This window comes from Nycticebus coucang, chromosome 1, assembly GCF_027406575.1.
Source record: "Nycticebus coucang isolate mNycCou1 chromosome 1, mNycCou1.pri, whole genome shotgun sequence".
In the NCBI taxonomy this organism is placed as follows: Eukaryota; Metazoa; Chordata; class Mammalia; order Primates; family Lorisidae; genus Nycticebus; species Nycticebus coucang.
Window position 1 is genome coordinate 10,869,015 of NC_069780.1, and position 22,895 is coordinate 10,891,909.

General features: G+C 38.1%; 2 protein-coding genes across 5 annotated transcripts in view; both read right to left on the bottom strand.

Annotated features, from left to right (window-relative positions):
* Positions 1–3,062: 3,062 nt before the first annotated feature.
* The window catches only part of PRKG2 (protein kinase cGMP-dependent 2), a 104,148-nt gene continuing 84,315 nt past the window's right edge, over positions 3,063–22,895 (bottom strand). For all 3 annotated transcript variants that reach the window (XM_053592385.1, XM_053592303.1, XM_053592473.1), the window contains 5 exons: positions 21,054–21,217; positions 17,017–17,139; positions 15,244–15,306; positions 4,995–5,061; positions 3,063–3,315 (listed from right to left, as the gene is read on the bottom strand). In XM_053592385.1, coding sequence (XP_053448360.1) covers positions 3,220–3,315; positions 4,995–5,061; positions 15,244–15,306; positions 17,017–17,139; positions 21,054–21,217 — 513 coding nt within the window. In that variant the 3' untranslated portion in view covers positions 3,063–3,219. The remainder of the gene's footprint in view (positions 3,316–4,994; positions 5,062–15,243; positions 15,307–17,016; positions 17,140–21,053; positions 21,218–22,895) is intronic.
* Positions 6,464–7,611, bottom strand: LOC128586593 (loricrin-like). Of its 2 annotated transcripts, none has more exons than XM_053592603.1 (3): positions 7,384–7,611; positions 6,887–7,342; positions 6,464–6,679 (listed from the first exon to the last, which is right to left on the bottom strand). In XM_053592603.1, the coding sequence occupies exons 1-3, from the start codon at positions 7,436–7,438 to the stop codon at positions 6,552–6,554; spliced, it is 639 nt and encodes a 212-aa protein (XP_053448578.1). In that variant the 5' UTR covers positions 7,439–7,611; the 3' UTR covers positions 6,464–6,551. The 2 variants fall into 2 exon arrangements, with proteins under 2 accessions (XP_053448578.1, XP_053448653.1); XM_053592678.1 differs by having other exon boundaries at positions 6,464–6,652; positions 6,881–7,342.

Here is a 22,895-nt window from a genome sequence, read left to right on the forward strand (position 1 = left end):
AAAATTTCACATAATTCTAGCTCCTAGCCACCAAGTCATCTCCAGGCCTTAGGTCTTTTCAACTGATGCTCCAGATATTGTGGTACAGAGTCAAGCCAATCTTGCCAGGTGTCTGAATTCCTGATGCACAGAATCCAGGAGAATAACAAAATGGTTGTTCTAAGCAACAAAGTTTTAGGGTAACTGGTAATACAGTTGTAGTATTACTACTGTGATGAAGCCATATGCAAAATCATCACAGCCAAATTATGAATGAAGGCAGATTTGAGGCCAACAACTAAAAGATCTTGAGAATAGCGTGTTTATATTTTTAAATTTTGTGTGAATGAAATAATGGAAAGAAATACTCTTAGTACCATTTCTAGAAATAAAGAACAGGATTTATTAATATTTCAAAAGAAATATACGTACATATTTATTTCCAAACAATTATCATCAATGACCTACTAGTAATAATACTATGACCCAATGTTTCAAAGCTTTAAATGTTTATCTCCAAGTTACAGATGAGTAAAAATGTCATTTATTGTTCAAGGTCACAAAAACTGGGATATAGCTAGAATTAAAAACCTAGATATTTTGACTCTAAATCTCTTACTTTTCACTACTACATTCACCTCTTCTCCCTCCAAGATTTTTCATAGTTAAAATTATAAAAAGTTGACCTTATGTAGAAGAAGCTTAAGAGTGACAAATTAACTTTACACCCTATGAACGAGAGATTAGGAATGATTTCATGATTAGGAACATGATGGGTTTGTACATACACGGATAATTTTCTACATTTCCTTGTATGTGCATGTGTGTGTGCCCTTAATTCATAAAAAAATTCAAATTTAGGTTAGCTTACTACCGTACTTCATTTTGAAGTGAAGGTTAACCCTTCATCTTATACACTCACATTTGAGCAATCATCCTTTACACCATGATTTAAAAGCAAAAAAGACAGATACTAGATTTAATTGGTATAATTCTGCATACAGATATCAATGACATATAAGGTTCAGAACTAAATGGTTATTAAGGCCCCTTTAATTTTAATAGAGATAGTAACAGTAGCTTCCATCTTGCAGCATTGATTAGTTTACAGAAACCAGCAGAAAGACATTCCATACATCTTATTTAATCCCTGAAACAAGCCTCAAAGTATTACTTTACTATTCCTTTACTATTCCTAGGTGGAAAGGTAGTACTTAAAAGAGCAAAATCATTTTCCCAGGGTCACCCAGCTAGGAAATAGTGAAGTCGAGGTTATATGAAGGTTCAATTTCTCATTTCCTCATCTTTATAATGGAAATACAATAAAATCACATGTAGGGATTACATGTGTCCAATCTCAGGCAAAATAAACCTGTAGTATTCTAAGTCAGTTTTTATTTCTATATATATAGGTTTTTTTTAATTATTAACTATTAAACTCCTTTGAGAATATCATTGCTATTATAACTGTACAGTTCAAATATCCACCCAATACACAAATTTCCTATCTTCGTAGGTTGGTAGTTTTAAAATATATACATGGAAAAACGTACAGTACAAACCAAATGCAAATAAAAGTCTCTTAAAAATCTTAGAAATTCTTTAAGCAGGTTATGCCAATCCTACTAAAAATGATTCTGCTATGTACAATACATAATCTTTAAAAATACTACTCCAAGAAACAAAAACTCTTTGGTTCAGCAAAAGGATTCTAAATGTAGAAATTCAGTTTGTGTTAAGGATGTGCCTTCCTGGGCGGAGCCTCACTTATCTTGTTGAACTCTTCAGGAAGTATATAGCTGGCTTTCTCTGAATGATGGAATTATGGGCAGGGATTAGGTAGAGGTTGTTTTTCATGTAAGAACATGATCATATGAAAATATAACCAGAAGCTTGAATAATGCCATAACTTGAATATTATTTTCACTCTGCCAGATTGAAAAGATAGAAAGCTCTGTTCAATGCTTTCCATTTTGGGACGAGAGTGAGGGAGTAGTCCTGGTCAGTACCCACCAACATTCACCAGCAACGTTCTTAGGTACTGGGGTCCAGTGCTATTGAAACAGTCCTGTTTATTATTTGGAAGATTGCAGGGAAGAGACAGGAGGAGAGCAGAAGCTGCATTTTACTTCTAAAATCCTATCACTTTTCTAGTGGCTAGTCAGCCTTAACCATCCAAAATTATAAACACATCCATGACTCAAATGTCTTTAAAAAGAGCTATTAACTTAGCAGTGATTACAGTGCATCAATATTTGCTAATGAGATTTTTGTTAAAAATTAATTATGGTTATTCTATACTCTTTTGATTCATTAATAGCAACAATCACACAATTGGCCAAAATACCTCAGCAGCTTTTTCTATTAGAATTCATTCTCCTCTATATTTAATGGGAATGAAAAGCCTTCATAATTATGTTACAACATATTTTCTATTTTGGTTTTGAAAGCATGGAAGGTAAAAGCCTGCCAACGGCCCATATCTAACCACATGTACAACCACATTTAGCAAGGGTTTCAAAAAGTCCTTGAGATATTACTGCTGGTCATTAAAAAAATAAAAGAAAAATAGTTTTTGCTTTGTTAATTTTTTCTAAGTTCCCCAGTAGCATATATATAATTACCTGGTTGGATTAATTGACTCATTTACTTTACCATGAAGGCCTACTCACTAATACTCCAATTTGCCTTTTTCCTGACCAGTATCAGAAGCATTGTCAATGTATTTCTAGGTTGAACGTTAAGTGGAGGTCAACTTCTACTCATTATCACGATTTCCACTAACCACCCTTTTAATGCTTATAAGGAGTTGTTGGAGAAATCTCTCAAAGTTCACCATTCTTTCTATTTGCACGACTTCACTGTCCAACGGCAAGACCGCTCTTCATACCTCAGCACTCTCAAAGGAGGAGACTATGATTGGGACGGTGCAATAGATTGTAGAGAAAACTACGCCTCTTTAACAAAAAATGGCTCTGCATGTGGAAAGGGAAATGGGATAGATGTCAACATTTGAGAAAAACAAAGAATGCAACAGATGGATGAGTCACAGCGTCTAATGAGACATTATGATTTGGGACAACATCCACACCATTCTCTAGCCCCTGTGCAGACATTTCTTTCCCTAACAGTCTTCCACAAGATATTATAATACTCTGAAGAGAAAAATAATCAGGGTTGGAGTACAGATCCTCACAGTCCTCGTCTGCAGTGTGCAGGCGGTAATCATCTTTTCTTCTTTCAGAAGTCTCTGTCCCAGCCTGATAGCTCATCCGGAGGCACTCCCTTTTCAGGAGGATACTTATCAAAGTAGCTGTGATCTATGGGTCCACTAAGCTAATAGAGAAAGGATTAAAAGGATTAAAACAAAGGTAAGGATAATGTTGATTAAGCCTGCTATCCCATCAGGTTGATGCTTTTAACACCTGAATGCTGGTTTCATATGCAACCACTTGTAAGTCACATACGAGAAAAAGATGACCAATTATCATTCTTAAGTCACAATCCAGCTTCATGAGCCCTCCCCTTTAGAACCACATGAATTTGGTCACTGGATTACATTTAATAGGAGCTACCTGGTATGAGGAGTTACTTCCTAAAGAAAAGGTGACAGAATTATTTAGTTTTTAAAATTGAAAAATATTTTAAAAGCAAACATGAAAAACTTAAATTCTGCCAAAATTTTCACTTTATAAAAGTTTCTTACCAATCTTGAATTTTTATATGCTTTATAGATCCTTATAAAGTATCTAGAATGCCAAAGGAACAATTCACAATACTAGCGACCCTACTGAAAGAATACAATGACTCTGGTATTAAATTATTTTGCAAATAACGTAGTTTCCAATTCTGCTTTCAAACAAATTTAAGTCGTACATAATTTAATTACCAGCTGAAAGATCATTACAAATACTATTTGTGTTACATGATAATATACTGGGGGACCAGGGGGAGAGATCATCTAAAAGCAGCTCAAAGATACAGTGCTGTAACAAAACCATCCATTCTCAAGTTTCGGTGTAAACACCAGCACTTGCAGATACACAATAACAATTTTTAAAATGGACAGAAGTGATGCTGAATCTGATCCCATCTTTTAAAAATAATATTTATCCATAGGTGCATAAAATCATTTCTTCTCAAAAATCTTATTGTATCTTTAGAACTTTGTAATACAGTGATTTCATTTAACATGTGTACTATAAAAATGTCATTATAACTGAATCCAGAAGAACCATTTGTGTTGGCACAGAAATTTCTATTGTCACCGAATTTTTTTAAAACTTTAACATTTAATTTTAAAGGCACTTGAAGAATGGTAAATAAGCATTGTTAAGCATAAAAATATTTTATATTGGGATGAAATTTTTTTAAGGAAAATGAATGGAAATACAGTAGAACCCCCATAGTTGACCACCTTACTACACCCAATTGTCACAGACAGGACCTACACCACATGTACTTATGAGGAGAGCAGGCCTAGTTCCTTATGTTGACTGACTCTATAGGTTGATCAGTTTTATACAGTCCCTTAGGTGGTCAACTTACAGAGGTTCTATTGTATTTTTTACGTATTGTGATAAATATTTATAATTTTATGCTTTTTAAAACCTTTTTAGTATTTAAAATATAAAGTTTTTAATTTTTTAATTATATAGGATGTCCATAAAGTTTGTGTGCCATTTAAAATAGTTGCACATGAACTTTATGGACACTTTGTGTATATGGTTCACATTAATTTCTAGAATGATCTATTAGCCTACGGACTACTTTGAGACTTAGGTGTCATTTTCATGGTAATCGCTTCCTGAGAAATGAGCTAATTAATACTCTTAATAGAGCCAATGCAGCCTAGTCCCTACAATCACAACTACTGTGACAGTTTCACTTAATTAAAAAAAGCTGTTTAAAAACAAACACCTAAAGTTTATTACATGCACACAAACCCCAAAATCTGTTTATAAAATCAAATTTCTAGAAAAGAATTAAAAGAGATAATATACCAAATGCCATACCTCTCTTCGTAAAGGTGATGGAAGGCTCCGTGCTTTCAGTCCCTCCCAATTAAAACCATTTAACCACCTGAGAAATGAGGAAAGTACAGAGGAATATTATTTTCCTGATAAACTACTATCATGTCAAGTCATCAATCCATTTTGCAGCTGGTTCCCTTCCTGCATCAATGCAGCTGCAAGTGGCTGGGGAAACCACACAACCATGCTGGTCATCTGGTCTCTCATTAAATCCATGCCCATGACCCTCAGGCAGGCACTTAATGCTGCCCAGCAATCATCCTGGATTTCCTTAATCCACTCACTGTCATATTCCCTCAGATTTATAATTCATACCTGGTCCTCCCTCTCTCCCCAAGCTTCCACATCCTCCTCTCATCCTTACTCCCAAATGATGACCTGGCTTCTAATTTATATACTAGCATAAAAAGAAAACTTCCTCCCTCTCTCACCAGCATGTCTGGTCTCCCTCCCACATCTGCATGTCTCCTGGACCGTGAACTAACCGCCTCTGCTCCCAGCCCGGGTCAATCCCTCTACTGTGTACTTGATCCCATCAACTCTTCCCTAGCCAAAGATGTACTCCTGGAATTCTCCTCTCTCCTAAATCTTCCATGTTTTCCTCGCTGGATTATTATCATCAATATGGAAACATTTTATTTCGTCAACCAACAAAACAGCCTTCCCTTTCCTGAGTTCCTTTCCAACTTTCACTCCATTTTTCTCCTTCCCACGAGAGCGAAACTTCTAAAGAGTGATTTAATCACTTGATGCTCCCCCCTGTCTCCAGCCCACGGTACAGTCAGGTTTCACCCTCTCCACTCCATGGAGTCACCGCAGTTCTCACACTGCCACTTAGCAGCATTTGCTGCAGTTGGTCACTCCCACCTCCTGAAACACTTTCTTCACTTGGTCTTTAGAACACGCCACTGCCAGGCTTCCTTCCAACCTTCTCCATTGCTTCCCCTCACTTCCCACTGCTATTTCCTAAGGAAGCTCGTGTGCTCCAAAGCTCAGTCCTGGGACCTCTTGCTTTAGCTACTCCCAGTTTCTAGGTAATCACGTCCAGTCTCATGGTTTTAGATAGCACTTACATACTGCTTAGTCCCAAATTTCTATTTCCAAACAAGACCTCCCATTGGTTTACAGGCTACTATCTACAAGCGCTATTCAGTCACTTCCCAGCTAGCTGTCTAACAGGCATCGAAATGCATCAGGTTCAAATCAGAACTCCAAATTTTCTCCACCAAACTTGCCTCAACCCTTCCTCTTGGTTGAACTAAAGGTATTGAAGTTTTTCTCACTCTCTCGCTGCCTTCAAATTCTATCTGTATTCAGAGTCTGACCAATCCTAGACATCTTTACTCTATCAACACAGGCCAAGCCCCACTTTTGTGCTGGGGTTATACTCTGCAATAAGATTGCTCATTTCAATTAGAAGTCTTGTAAGATAAAATCTGGTCATTAAAAAACGTAAGTCAAGTTACAACATCCCTTTGTGCAAAACTCCCAGGGTTTTTCAATACACTACATATAAGCCAAGTCTTCACTATCCCCTTACTAGAATGTGCATGGCCTCACGAAATCACTCTCTGCACCTCCACCTTCCACAAGCATACCTCCACCTTCCACGACCATACCTCCACCTTCCACAACCATACCTCCACCTTCCACAACCATACATCCACCTTCCACAAGCGTACTACTACTTTCCATGACTGTACCTCCACCTTCCACGACCATACCTCCACCTTCTATGACTGTACCACCACCTTCCACATCCATACCTCCACCTTCCAAACCATACCACCACCTTCCACATCCATACCTCTGCCTTCCAAACCATACCACCACCTTCCACATCCATACCTCCACCTTCCAAACCATACCACCACCTTCCACATCCATACCTCTGCCTTCCACGACCATACCTCCACCTTCCAAGACTGTACCTCCACCTTCCATGACCATACCTCCACCTTCTATGACCGTACCACCACCTTCCACATCCATACCTCTGCCTTCCACAACTGTACCACCACCTTCCACAATCATACCTCCACCTTCCACAACCATACCACCACCTTCCACATCGATACTTCCACCTTTCATGACCATACCTCCACCTTTCACGACCATACCACCACCTTCCACAACTGTACCACCACTTTCCATGACTGTACTACCACCTTCCACGACTGTACCACCACTTTCCATGACTGTACCACCACCTTCCACGACTGTACCTCCACCTTTCATGACCATACCTCCACCCTCCATGACTGTACCACCACCTTCCACGACCATATCACCACCTTCCACATCCATACATCCACCTTTCACAACTGTACCTCCACCTTCCACGACTGTACCACCACTTCCATGACCATACCTCCACCTTCCACGACTGTACTACCACCTTCCACAACCATATCTTCACCTTCCATGTACCTCCACCTTCCACGACCACACCACCATCCTGCTTTTCTCTTTCTCTCTTGCTCATTTGTCTCCTCGCCATTCTTCCAACAACCTATGTTCCCACTCTAAGGCCTTAGTACTAATATCTAGGCTGTTCTCTCCCCAGCTTTTCACACTTTTCATTCCCTTGATCCCTTTGGGCCTTTTCTCCGAGTTCATCTTCTCATCTCGGCCTTCTTTGGCCAACTAATCTAAAATTGCAGCCCCCCCCACACACACTTCCTACCCTCCTTCACCGCTTTGATTTATCTCCTTAGCACTTACTACTCCCTAATATACTACTTGACTTTGTTATCCTGTTTCTTTCCTGTCTCCCCCCTAGAACACAAGCTCCACGAAGGCAGGAAATTATGTCTACATTTCCCCTTTCAGTTTCCCTAATACTAGGGGTAGTGGTTGGCACAGAACAGGAGCTCAATGAATGTTTTTGGACAACAAAATGAATCTGCAAGAGAACACACACAGAGCTCATACTAGTATGTTATATAACGTTATGGGGGTGATGTTCCTGGTGATTTAGATCTAAAAAGTCCCAGATAAAAAAGTATTTCCCAACAATCTGTGAAAATATGGTACTAAATTGAGGTTTAACGAAAGTTCTTTCATTTATTGCTTCTGTATTATTAATCTAAAAAATGTTACATACACAGAGGATACAAAAAACATGCATGCACATTTTAAAATAGAAAAAGCTATATTGAAATTGTAAAATATTCAATATATACTGACAATGTTTATTATCTTGTATGATTGCATCTTGTATCTCTTGTAATTATAGAAGTCAAATGTGACAAGTATTATGATTTTAATTCAGTTTTTTCTTTCTTAAAATGTGTATACCCTCTCTCCATATGTGCAAAATCTGACAATCAAGTCCTCGAACTCATCCTAGAAAAAGTGCTACAGACCTCACTGCTGAATATCACTATAGTTAACTTTAAAGTCCTCCCCTTGGGAAACTCTGCACTGACGCCTAGCCTACCCTGCAAAGCAGTTTTGGAACTCTTTTTCTGGAATGACCATCAGATCTGTTATTGTTGTACAACACACAAAAACACACAAAACCAATAATGAATGCCACTCAGCAAAACACTGCCACATGTCAACATGACCACAGCTTGTGAAACAGTGATGTACCAAGGTTATGAAACCTTACTGGGTTGTTTGTAAGCACACAGTGGCAAGTTCACAAATTTATTTGTCAGATCTTCATACAAGGACAACTCTGACAACCATTCCAGAAAAAGAATTCCAAATTGAATCAAAGAGCAGACTGGGCACTGGCATTAGTGCAGAGCTTCCCAAAGGGAAGCCTTCAAAGGTGACCATAGTGAAGTTCAGCAATGAAGTATGTAGTGCTTTTTCTAGGCTGAGTTTGTGAAGTTAATTGTCAGACTTCACACACACACACACGCATTATTGATATTTATATCAATATGATATATTGATGCATATATCAAGCTTGATGGGCTAGAAATGTGACATCAGAAGTCAGGAGGCCTTGCTTCTCTTGTATACGAATAATATATTCTGCTTTTTAGGATCTTACCAAGAACAAATAATAATACTGTTCTCTGTCCACTGACATTTTCTACTATATTAGGACACTGAGGTCAGCTCAACCAGCCAATAAATATTTATGGAAAATCAAACTGATCCTCCCAGGTATCAAAAAAGACAAAGACTCTGCTTTTTTTTTTTTTTTTTTTTTTGCAATTTTTGGCATCACCCAAAGACTCTGCTTTTAATTTACTTTTTTAAGTAAAAGTACTTTTTACTTTTTTACCTTCGAAAAAAAGGTACTTTTTACCTTTATTTTCGAAGAAGGTGATAGACAAAATTAAACAGTTCCCATATTTAAATTAGTTTTAGATACTAGCAAATGCTAGACAGATAAAAGAATAAAGTGGCAGATATTGGCTGGGATGAGGATATGTTGGGAAGGGCTGCTTTTAGCTAGAATGGTGTTTGAGGAAGTGGCATTTGCATTAAGACCAGAATGAAGAAAAGGGGGAACCCATAGGAATATCAATGCCAAAGAAGATGGAAGAAAGTGGCAGGAATGAATTCAAGTGTGGTGATTACAGAGGAAACTAGAAAAAGAAATGGTACCCAAGAAACAGCCACACCCCAGGTCATGGAGGGCTCCGTAGGGCACAGTGAGAAATCAGAAATCAGGGTTTTTATATGTGACGGGAAATCAATAAAAATGATGCAATCTATTTTTCAAAGATAATCTTAGCTTCTATTGGAAGAATGATCACAGGGGGCCAGGACAGGGCTGGGTGGTGGTGGAAGTGTAGACTGAGGCAGGGAGGCTTAGGAGACTGCACACTCCTGTCTGTTGGCCATATGAGAAACTGGGCTTTCCCACCTTTCTCAATCTCAATCTCTTCTTACCTTCACAGTTGGTTTTGGTTCAGTCCTTGCCTGAATTTCCTATTCCAAGTTTAAGCTTAGCAACAGAAAAGGAACTAAAAACAGAAAGGGAAAGCTCTAATATATTTCCCCCAAGATGCCATTCTTAAACAAAATGTCACTTTGGCACAAGTTTCTGGAAATCCAGTCAAAGAGTGAGAGTTAGGCAGTGGCCCCAGATGTTTTATATCCCTCCTCTGCCATTGCTGTGAAACCACAGAAACCTATTGTTTGGTCACACAGACCCAGACTCCATTTTTAGGGACTTCTAGGCACCTAGTTCTATGGATTCTTTTCTTTTGCCACCAAATTTTGCAACAATCCATTTTAACATATTTTACAATGCTTTCTATCCAGAAGGTACTGCAAAAATATCAGGAAAAATCATTACTGTTACTCAACTTAACCAAAGAGTATTTGTTACAACCTGACTTAGGGCAATATTTACTTACCATGAGGCTATTCATTTAACACTTGGTCTTTTGATGCAAACACATTTTAAGTAACACAAGTGTACTCATTTGTAAAAAATATTCACCAATGAAATATTAGCAAAAACAGCACATACATTCCTTCTTAATTTTTAGAAGATTTGTAGAAGTTACACTTGAAAATAATTTCAGAGCTTAGAAATGTTAAAGGTAATGTTAAACAGCTATACCTTGGACATACTGAGGGTTTAGTTCAACTAGACCTTTGCTTTAGCAAGTCACAAAATGTTTTGGTTCCCTGTGCATATACAAATTATGTTTATACTAAACTGTAGTCTATTAAGTGTATAGCAGCATTATGCCTAAATTATGTACATACCTCAGTTTAAAAACACTTTTTTTTTTTTTTTGCTAAAAAATACTAACAATCACCTGAGCCTCATCAAGTCATAATTGTTTCACTGGTGAAGTGACACAGATCCATGTTGACTGATTAGTGTAGTGGCTTCAGAAGGCTGGGGTGGCTGTCGCAATTTTTAAAAACAAGACAACAGTGAAGTTTGGTCCATTTGGTTGACTTTTCCTTTTGCAAAGGATTTCCCTGGAGTATGTGATGCTGTTCGATAACATTTTACTACAGTAGAACTGCTTTCAAAATTGAGGTCAATTTTCTCAAACCTGCTACTGCTTGACCGTCTAATTTGATGTACCATTCCAAATCTTTGTTGTTATCTCAACTACATTTATAGCATGTTTACCAGGAGTAGATTCCATCTCAAGAACTACTTTCTTTGTTCATCCATAAAAAGAAACTCCTCATCCATTCAAGTTTTATCATGAGACTGCACAATTCAGTCCCATCTTCAGGCTCCTCTTCTAATCCTTCTTCTCTTGTTATTTCTACCACATCTGTAGTTATGCCCCCCACTGAAGTCTTGAACCCCTCAAAGCCCAATCCATTAGGGTTAGAATCAACTTCTTCCAAACTCCTGTTAATGTTGTTATTTTGACCTCCTTCCATGAATCACAAATGTTCTTAATGATTTTAAAATGGTGATTCTTTTCCATTAGGTTTTCAATTTACTTTGCCCAGATCCATGAGAGGAATCATTATGGTAGCTAAAGCCCTACGAAATACATTTTTTTTTTTTAATAATAAGACTCTAAAGTAGAAACTACTCCTTGGTCTATGGCTACAGAATGGATGTTGTGTTAGCAGGCATGAAAAAAACATTAATCTTCTTACATATCTCCATCAGAACTCTTAAATGACTAGATATATTGTCAGTGAGCAATAATATTTTGTTCTTTTTTTCTGAACAGTAGGTCTCAACAGTAGGCTTAAAATATTCAGTAAACCATTCTATAAAGAGACATGCTATATCATCCAGATACTGTTGTTTCATTCATAGAGCAGGCAGAGTATATTATTGGGATTCTCAAGGGTCCTAAGATAGGTGCAATGGGAAATGATCTTTGGCTTCAACTTAAAGTCACCAGTGGCATTAGCTCCTAACAAGAAAGTCAACTTATCTATTAAAGCTTTCAAACCAGGCATTGACTTCTTCTTCATACCAATGAAAAGTCCTAGAGGGCATCGTCTTCCAACATAATATAACTCTGTCTCTGTTAAAAATCCGCAGTTTAGCACAGCCCCTTCATCAGGCATCTGAGCTAGATTTTAGATTTTCCAGGGAACTTGCCGCAGATTCTATATCAGCACTTGCAGCTTCACCTTGCACTTTTATCTTAATGGAGATAGATCTTCCTTTAAGCCTGAAGGATTAACCTCTAATAGCATCAAATTTTTCTTCTGCCACTTCCTCACTTCTCTCAGCCTTGATAGAATTGAAACCAGTTAGCACTTTGCTCCGGATTAGATTTTGGTTAAAGGAAATGTGCTGGTTTCATCTTCTATACAGATCACCACAATTTTCTCATTTTCAGCAATGAGGCTGTTTTGCTGTCTTACCATGTGTGTGTTCACTGGAGCAGCTCTTTTAATTCCCTTCAAGAACTCTTCCTTCACATTAATAACTTGGCCATTTTGTGCAAGAGTTTACCTTTCGATCTATCTCAGTTTTTGACATGGCCTTCAATGATGAAGCTTTGACATGGGAAGCTTCATCATTTCTAGCTTTTGATTTACAATGAGAACTATGTAAGACTCCTGATTTCATATAATCACTTAGAGGCCAGTGTAGGGTTATTAAGTGACCAAGTTTCAATATTTTTGTGTTTGAAGGAATAGGGAGGAGGCCCGAGGAAAGGGCAAGAGATGGGGGAATGGCTGGTTGGTGGAAAAACAGAATACACGTAACATTTATCAATCAAGTTTGTCATCTTTTATGTCCATGGCTCATAGTACCTCAAACCAAATACAGCAGAGACACCAAAGATCACTGATCATAGATGACGGTAACAAATACAATAATGAAAAAGTTTGAATACTGTCAGAATTACCAAAATATGCAGAGACCTGAAGTGAGCTTGTGCTGTTGGAAAAATGGCACCAATAAACTTGCCTGAATCTAGGTTGCCACAGATCTTAATTTGTAAAAAATGCAAAGCAACATGCCAAAAAAAAAAAAAAAAAGCATCGTATAGCACTGCAAAGCAAAGTACAATAAAATGAAGGAGGCCTGTCACTAAAACAAATTAATCCTCTTCCAATCAGGAAATAGTCAATTATATAGTACATTAGCCTTTTTTAAAAGATAAACCTGAGGAGACATGACTAATGCCTACTTTTAAGTTAGCTTCAATATTGACATTTATGAGAGCTCTGTAATTATTTTCAGAAAGATGGTTTAACACAGAATAGAAAAAAATCCTTGTAACAAGATGTCGTGTTTAATTGCATTATTTTTGTATACAAAATTAAACTGAATGCTTCTCTAAAAAAATAGCATTTTTACTTAAGAGGAGAATGGGAAAATGTGAGGGCAACTTCGGAAACTTTTTTTTTTTTAATTTAAGAATAAACTGGGTAGAGATGGTATAAACCTTAAAGATCTGTGGAAGGTTTTTGAACACTCTTTATTTGGAGGCAGAGAGAGAAATCAATTTTTCTGGCTTCCCCATAGCTTTATAGAGTAAAAAGCAACAAAATGAAATAATGCTTTTGAGCTTTCTGGAATGACCTGTGGGCACTGTGTAAATTTGGCATATTTTATTAGTCACCCCCTACATGCTGCACTCAGATTCTACCTTACTATCTGGCAAAGACAATTGCCTATTAAGAAGGAATAGGAGAATTAATCCCTACAGGGATGGGAATCCCGAATTCTTTATTACCACGTTGAGGTGAAAAAAATGCCTCGCACCAATTTGCATGTGTATCCAATCACAATTTGACAGCTACATTTAAATATGCCTCAGGCAAATAAGCAGTAAAAGATAAAGCTGGAACCTGTTAACAATTATATCACTTTTATTTTCTAGCAACCACATAGCAAAACAGGAAGACTCTTCTTTAATGAGAGAAAAGGGGAAAGTATATTGGAAGAATAGCTTTAATTGACAAGCACTTGTTTTCTCAATATGAATGGTGTATTTATGCCTCACTTTATGATGAGAAAAGAAGCTGTGATAACAGCATGCAGTTCAGGAAGAAGAGAAATTGGAATCTAAGACAAATAATGAGCTTTACAATTGACTCCAATCCAAAGATGACCGAGAACATTAAAGTACTGAAAGCACTTTGATGTCTATAAAATCTACACGTGTGTCTGTTTTCTTCCTAAAACACCCTCCAGGCAGAGCAGATGTGACTTTACAATGTCGAATACGTAGCTCTACTTCACGTAAGTTCATGAATACACAGAGCAGGGTTGGCAGCTTTTTTTTTTCCTTTTTTTGAAGCTGTGCCGCTATTGTTAAGGAAACTGAATAGCATTTCTATTTGGCAACATCTTTCCCTTTATTTTCAAACTGCGTTGATGTGCTCCTAAGTCTTTTTTTTTTTTTTTTAAGTCATATATACAGAGATCCACAGAGGAATGAAATATTGTGAGGTGTTTTCTATTCTAAAAGTGAACACATTAGTGTATTCAAAGGTTTTCAATAACGAAATTCTCAAATGTATTGTATGCTACCAACGGATTCTTTTAAGTGATATTACATTTTTATATCTGTGAACTGTAAGCAAAAAGGAAACATTTTGAAGATTGCAGGGCTTAGCCAGGCACCTATTTAACAAACAAAAGTCTTGAAGTTAGAACTGCCACATTTGAATATTTAATCAAATCAGAGAGGACCTCTTCGGGAAGTTAGCTACGATTCTGAAGGCAAGCTTTACAATTTGCAGAAATGGAAAAGGTACGTGTTAGATTACTGCATAAGGATACAACATGGCTTGGAGGGCTGTGGAAATCAATGTCCGCTAGCCATAAAGTAAAATACAACACTAGACTTAGACTCTAGAGAGCTATTCATAGGAAAATTACATTTAAAATAAATAGGTATTGTTAATTAATTTAATATCAATTAAAACTGAAATAGAATACTATTTAGCAGTTGAGTTAGCTGACCCATCCTCTTCATCATTGCCAATGACTAATGATATCTACTTTACTTACAAATTAAACACCATAATCTGAACTTAATTCCTTACAGAATCCAAGTTGATATTAAGAAATGATAATAGCCAGCAACAGCTGAAAAGCTAAGTTGCTAAGACTTGAATAAATGATTTTGTAATTTCTTTTATAACTCATTCATTCTTGATATGAACTTTTAACTTTGGAGAAATCATTTTGAAATTATTATAATTAGGGCTAATAAAACATATAAAAAAAACCAAAGCACCGAAAGAAAAAAAAAATGAGTGTGTGAAGGAAGTTCTCTGGTTTCCTGAGAGGAGCTGTCAGGATTACCACATTGATCTGTAATTTCTGTTTTCTGAGAAAAGAAGTGTGTACCTGTGTTTCTTAATATCATGGATTCCATTCTTCAAATTTCCCAGCCTTTCTGTTGGGTTTTGCCTGAAATAATAGTTTTAAAAGACATTTTAGAATGATTATACTTGAACAAATTTCAAATTATAATTTAACATGCATTTGTTAATTAATTAATTAATACATTTAATGACAGTCACAGAGTTCCTACTGTAGCCCACACACTGAGTATAGGCAGAGGATAAAGACAAGGCCCCCTCCACAAAGGAGCCATCTAAATCATCACCTGATGATTTAGATTTAAGAATACACATAGAGGGCGGCGCCTGTGGCTCAGTCGGTAGGGCGCCGGCCCCATATGCCGAGGGTGGCGGGTTCAAACCCGGCCCCAGCCAAACTGCAACCAAAAAATAGCCGGGCGTTGTGGTGGGCGCCTGTAGTCCCAGCTGCTTGGGAGGCTGAGGCAGGAGAATCGCTTAAGCCCAGGAGTTGGAGGTTGCTGTGAGCTGTGTGAGGCCACGGCACTCTGCCGAGGGCCATAAAGTGAGACTCTGTCTCTACAAAAAAAAAAAAAAAAGAATACACATAGAGAGTGCCCCTAAAATGTATGCACATTTTAAGAAAGGAAAAAACTGTATTAAAATTGTAATACTAAATATATACCAATAACAAAAGATGAATGCAAGTCGTGTCTGAGCATCTCTTGTAATGGCAGAAGTCAAACATGAGTTCAGTATTATAATTTTAATATAGTTTTTTCTCCTGCTCAAAACTAGTGCTATGAGCTATGAATAAATGTTTGAAAGGACAAGGGAATGCTACCTTGCTAATTCTAAGAAAAGCAGGAAAAGCTATAGGGAATTATTTATATCTAAGCCGGAATCTTACAAGCCTGTAGGAATTCCTAATGGCAACCCATCACTAGATTTACACTCTTAATTTACCTAATTTTAATGCTTAATAAATGTGCACGGCCTGGTGCTATGGTTCATGTCTGTAATCCTAGCACTTTGGGAAGCCGAGACTAGAGGACAAGAGTTCAAAACCAGCCTGAGCAAGAGCAACACATGACTTCATCTAGACAAAAAATGGAAAAATTGGCCAGGCCTAGTGGCTTGCAACTGTAGTGAAAGCTACTCAGCAAGGAGAGGTGGGTGAGACAGGAGGATTGCTTGAGCCCAGGAGTCTGAAGTTGCAGTGAGGTATGATGACGCCACTGTACTCTGGCCCAGGCACCAGGGAAGACCCTGCCTCAAAACAAACAAAAACCCAAAACAACAACAAAAAAAACCCCAGAAAAATGAAATTTAAGCAATGAATCAGAATCTAGAAGTCTTTTATTCTCTAATAAATAATCTTTAATAGCAATCAGAAATTTGGGAGTAACCTCAAATAAGGCTAAAGGATTACTTTTGAAAAAATACAGATGAAAGAGGCTGTGTAGTAACACATCATCATCTCCACTGACTTTCTGTCAAAACAATGAGATTGTAACTCAATTCCTCCTTTTTTTAACCCAAGGTTTGTGGTTCTATCTGCTCTATGCAGATAAAGATGATTCCCAAAACTAACTTTGATCTCTTTAAGCTGTAAGTACTGTAATTCTACAACACGAGGTAAACTCAAACTCCTCAGACTGCAAATCAGAAAATGACGTTTCTTAGATGTGTGTATATTTGTACATAAAGAAGTCAAAAAGAAGCAAATATAAACCTAATTTTAAAATGCACAGAAGCAGAAACCAGAAACCTTCACAGTTTCTTTCCAAGACAAGGGGTTTCCCACTGCCATTCTCACCGGCAAAGCCTCCGGATCAAATCTTCAGGCCGCCTTGTTATCTTTCTGGGAAAATCCATTTTTTCAATTCCTTTGAGAATTAAATTGTAGGTCATCATTTGATCAATCCCAGAAAAGGGTGGGCTAGGGAAAATTCAAAAGAGGACGCAGTAAGACGAGTCTGGGACACATTTGACACTTACTTTCTCTCTTTTTTCCTTCCTTCCCTTCTTTCTCTTTCCCTCCTCTCTCTCCTCATCTCTTTCTCCCTCTGCCTCTCTCTCTCACTCATCAGTCATTTCATAACAAATCTGGGTACATCTTAGAAAAATCACTTTATTCATTTCATATCACTTAACAAAGACACCCCCCCCATCACTGGTCAGGTGGTAGTGATCACTAAAAGGAAAAATAAAGGAGGAGCCGAGAGTGAAGCTGAGTAGGGAGAAGGAGTGAACGAGGGACATTGCTTTCTGTGGCACTGGGTTCTAAGGCAGAACGTGCAAAGGCCAGAAGTCAGGAGGGTCCTGCGTGCTCATGGAATAGCAGGTGGGCAGTGTGGCCGGTGGAGCAAGGGAGCAAGACTGCAGGAGACAAGGGCGACACAGACAGAACTACTGGGCTGTAGGAAGGACCTGGGAATATATTCTGAGTTGAGGATCTCGTTTACAGCAGCCAGAGTAAGCTTTTTTTAAATGTGTGTAGGATAAACATGGCAGTGGTAGTGAGGGGTGAAGGAGAAGGCCCAGTGGGCTCACCTAGAGCAGTACTGGTGGAAGTGGTGACATGTGGTTGGATTCTAGAACTTGTCAGGCTTTGCAGCGGGCTGAATGCTTGTGTCTCTCTAAACTCATATGCTGAAACCCCATCTGATGTGATGGTATCTGAAAGAGGGGCCCGTGGGAGATATTAAGGTCTCGAGGAGGCACCCCTGTGACTGGGATAAGTGCCCATCTGAGGAAGAGGCGGGAGAGCTAGCTGGCTGTCGGTCCACCAGGCGAGGATACAGGAGAAGCAAGCAGCCTGTGACCTGGGAGAGGACCCTCCCAGAACCCTCTGATTTGGGACTTCCAACCTCTAGAAAGGTGTGAAATAAATGTCTACAGTTTAAGCCACACGGTTTGGGGTATTCTGTTACAGTGGCCCAGAGCTGACCGAGACAGATGGGAAAGCAACAGGGTTTACTAATGGGATGGATGTAGCGTGTGGGAGGAAGAATGGATTCAAGAACGATGCTGGCTGGGCTCAGTGGGCCACGCCTGTAATCACAGCACTCTGGGAGGCTGAGACGTGTGGTTTGCTTGAGCTCACAAGTTGGAGACCAGGCTAAGCAAGAGCGAGATCCCATCTCTAAAAAAATACCCAGGTGTTGTGGTAGATGCCTGTAGTCCCAGCTACTTGGGAGGCTGAGGCAAGAGAATTGCTTGAGCCCAAGAGGCTCTAAGGTTGCTGTGAGCTATGATGCCACAGCACTCTACTGAGGGACAAAGTGAGACTGTCTAAAAAAAAAAAAAAAAAAAAGAACCATGCCAGTGTTTTGGTCTAGGTGACAATAGAGTATAATGTCATTTACTAAAAGAAGAAAATGTGGATGGGGCAGGGTTCTCAGTGGTGTATGAGAAGGCGTTCATGAGTTTTGTGGTGAACATCTGAGTGAAGGGCTAACAAGGCAGCTGGATTTATGGGTCTGGCATTCCGGGAAGAGGCTGGAGCTGGGGGTATAATTTGGGAGTTTTTATACAGAATTTGTGACCATAGGGCTTGCCACCCATAATGTGAGTGGGGTAGAAAGAGGTCAAGGACTGAAGCAGCCCACAGCTGAGATGAGGGGTTAGGAGGTGGGAAGAACTCAGCCATGGAGACTGGGAAGGAACCACCAGGACTGGAAAAGGAAAGAGAAGAAGGCCCTAGAAACCAAGCCACAGAGAGCATTGTGAGGGACGTGCTGCCAAGGTGAGCAAAAAGTTATTAATAACGGACCACTGGATTTGGACCTCTTAACACACTTTTTATTCTATCGTGCTATTTAATTTTTAAGAACTAAAGATGATCTGCGCAGACCACTCTCTGTACCTCAGTCTCCTGCTTGAGATCTTTCGATGCTCAGAGTTCCACCCTTGGTAATAAACTTGAAACAAGATCAGTGCACCAACTTTTCAATAATCTGTTTCACTTATGAAGAAAATGAAATAAGGGGAAAAAACTATTGCTATGCTATTTTTGACATATTTACAACTTTATTATTTTATCGGCTTTTTGTTTGCTTTATTCTGTTCTTTAATTATGTTTTCATTTTCATTACCTTTCATTATATTTTCATTACTCTAGAGTAATGAAATGCACTCTAGAGATCAGAGCATTTAAAATTAATTTTTTTCATGCTCTCCCCTGAAAATATTTACAAAAACAATTTCCCAGCTTCTTCGTGACTGCTTAAAGACACATTAGCGGGTCTAAGTTGTTTTTTTTTTTTTTCCCCTTCCTTATTCCCTTCCTTTATTTCCTTACTTCTAGCAATTTATTCCAACTGATGAAGACTGGGATTTATATTCTGCAGCACCCTGCACTAACCCTGCACTTTTTCCTGTCTGGAAAAAGCCGCTGACAAGTTTCCCAGAGATAAGGAGACCAATTCTTGAGACCGACCTCCTTGTGCCCAAAACCTTAAATGGCTTTTCTCTCTAAATGACTGTCTGGAAATGTTCTAGTCTTTCTTTCAGACCCCTAAACAATAGATATTTCAACTGCTTACAGATAATATAAAATCAAGTTTCATATCTGTTTGCTCAATGCATGCAAAGATGTTAGATGTAGCCACAGGAAACATAACATTGAAGCTTGGAACGTAGAAAGTTCAAAGCACATCTATGAAACTCCTGTAAAAATACGAGTTAAGACTGTATCCCCACCAGTGGGCTCATTTCTGTTATTTATTGAACGATTTAATAAGCAAATCTGAAATTAAGACTGAGACTATTTGGTCATAAAGGGTTATAGGAATAATCAAATCAGTTATTGAGAAGTAGAGGTAGAAAACCAGGAAGAATGTAATTTCTATCCTGAGCTTGTGCCTGTGCATTACATCACAAACACACAGGGTCCATAAGGTGCGTGTGCAATTTAAAATCGTTGTCTATTTTAAATACATGCACAGTATATGACACACGCATGGGATGGAAAGCGTGTCACATTTAGAGTCCTGGCATCAAATTGCTGATCTTAGGCACACAGTTCTCTCATCTGGATTCCTAATCTATGACATTTTAGCCATAAAATAATCATAATAAAAATTCAAATTACAAAAAAATAATAATTCCTCTCTTATCTTCCATGCAAGTTTATGAAAATTAATCTAGATGATACACACGTAAATGCTTTGTAAACTGTTCAGTAATTGAGAAATGTAAGTTAACACCGCATGGGTGTGTGTGTGTGTGCATTAAATAGTTGAGAGCATGGATTCCTTCATCTAGTCCTTTTATCACTTCAGGAATGACAATTCCATTCTAACTGCTAAAACTCCTGTGGAGTCTTGTCTCTGTTCATTAGCACCTTTAAAAAGGAGCTGATGAGGGGATAGAAATTTAAATCCAGCAATGGGGCTTTCTCTTAGCATCTCAGGTTAGTGATTTGTTGGGAAGATGGAAGAGCATGGGCAGATTTGGTTTAACTGATCAACAGATTGAATGAATTGCTACTTCCTTAATTTAAAAAAAAGAGGAAATAATACATTAGCCCACCACTTTCATTCCTTCTCGTATTCTTATGCTAGTTCATCAAAACTTTCACATACTTAACACGTTATCTATAATAACTGGCCTTTGCATTTTAGGTAAACCACAGCAATTCTACATTCCTTTCCTTCGGCCTCCTGGGTCTTTTTTCCGTGGTATAAACTAGCAAGCTCACTGTACATAAAATAATGTAAAGAGGAAAAGGCATCATCCTTTAGAACACTTCCAAAATGTTGAACTCCTAAATCATATACACTTTATCACTATCAAGTTATTTCTGCATCTCTCTGGAGAAGAGGCCATGCGCAACTTGAAGGTACATACTTGCCCGTTAGGAGCTCATACACTAGAATTCCCAGGGACCAAAAATCCACGCTGAAGTCGTGGCCTTTGTTGAGAATGACTTCAGGGGCTACATACTCAGGGGTCCCACAGAATGTCCATGTCTTCTGCCCAGATCCTATTTTCTTAGCAAATCCAAAGTCAACCTGGAAAATAATGTCAAATAAATATTTTAGAGACCATAAAATCGTGTTCCTCTTTAATTTTTCCTCTAACTTCCCAAATCTTCTTTAGACCCCCCCTTCCTTTAATACCACACACACGCACACACACACGCACACATAAGCCTCTCACCTATCCCTTTGCAGGGTCAGGTGCACACCTAGTTGCACTGGAGAACGTTCCATGCACACACCTCTATGTCCATGACCCATCGAGGATGCGAGGAAAGGTTTAGCAAAGGGGAGGCCTAACAACAAATCTGAAGCTCAGGACAAGCAAGGCCAAAATAAATTTCAATGCAATGGTGTAATGTATTAGGAAGAGGAGATGAGTGGGAAGTGATGGAAGGAGCTGTCATTGCAGTCCAGAAAAAGAATTCCAATATTGATTCCAGAGTGAGTGTAGTGATATTCAGCATGAGGTATGCAGCACGTTTTCTAGCATGATTTTGCGAACTTAATTGTGAGGCCACGTACGACTGACTGCTTTGCCAAACAAATAGTTGTTCTCCCTCCACGGGAGTACTTAGCACATACTTTTCATCTCCAATATGTACAAAAATTATATTAAAACCACCCTCCACCTTCCTCAACTAATGCACACAAACTGTTCCTGGACTTCAACATGTCCATTTTAATAGCTTTATTATAACATGGACTATTGGAATAATACAGCAATAATCTTGGCTAAAAAATAAACAAGGAACATAATACATCAAAATATGCCCTAACCAAAAAATGTGAGTCAATGAACCATAAAATCCCAGCCACCATTTATTTATTCAAATGTTAATAATTAAAATCTTTATTTTACTTTAAATACATTAAATTTTCTTATAAATTTATATTTTTACTGATACATTTTAGTATTTACAACACAATTGCAGGGATTTTCTTATGAGGAAAGAGAGATTTAAACAACCTAATTTGAAGTGGGTTTTTACTGTTTTCTTTCAGCCACACAGAATGACTCACAAAAATTATATCTAAGAGATGGCTGGGGATCTTACAAAATTAAAATTTGTAACCAGCTGAGATTAGCACATTTACTTACTCCTTAGAGAGAGAACCAATATAAAAATCCTAGCTAATTTTATAAAGACTTGATTTTAAAAAGACAGGAAAGCAATGCTCACAACTTCATTTGTATGTATACAAATAAGAACATATTATATTTGGTTGGTTTACAATACCCTTTCAACCCATTTTTGTAAAATTGCATCTAAGTTTTTGTTTCAAGGATGACTAGAAGTTCATTAGCTATTTAGGAGAGTTTTTGCAGCTCTGAAAGTGGAATTGCTGGTTTAGCTTTTGTAATATTTACATATTGGCCCAAAGAGATGGCAATAATTATATTAAAGTTTTAAGATTTTTGAAAATGTATTACTTTCTTTTTCACTGATGATATCCACTTTGGTTTAATCCAGTGGTTCTCAACCTTCCTAATGCCGCAATGTATTTTCATTGTTAAAAAGGGGTTGTGACCCTCAGGGTGAGAACCGCTGGTTTAATCCATTTGGTCAGAAGAAACCGAAATTCAAACCTATGGAAAGTCATACGCCTGACAGAGAAGGTCCCAAATCTTTTATGTCAAATTCTGTGTGTTTTCTATAAAAGTTACGCTACCCCTGTCTTATGCCACCATGCAGACCACCACAAGGCC

What these genes read in the sequence shown, in the direction of transcription:
- LOC128586593 (XM_053592603.1), bottom strand. Translation starts at nt 7,438, where the DNA reads ATGGAAGGTGAAGATATGGTTGTGGAAGGTGGTAGTACAGTCGTGGAA. An exon ending in TACAGTCGTGGAAGGTGGAG is followed by an intron (nt 7,343 to 7,383) that starts GTATGGTCATGG and finishes TGGAAGGTGGAG; the next exon opens with GTACAGTTGTGAAAGGTGGA. An exon ending in CAGAGGTATGGATGTGGAAG is followed by an intron (nt 6,680 to 6,886) that starts GTGGTGGTATGG and finishes CGCTTGTGGAAG; the next exon opens with GTGGATGTATGGTTGTGGAA.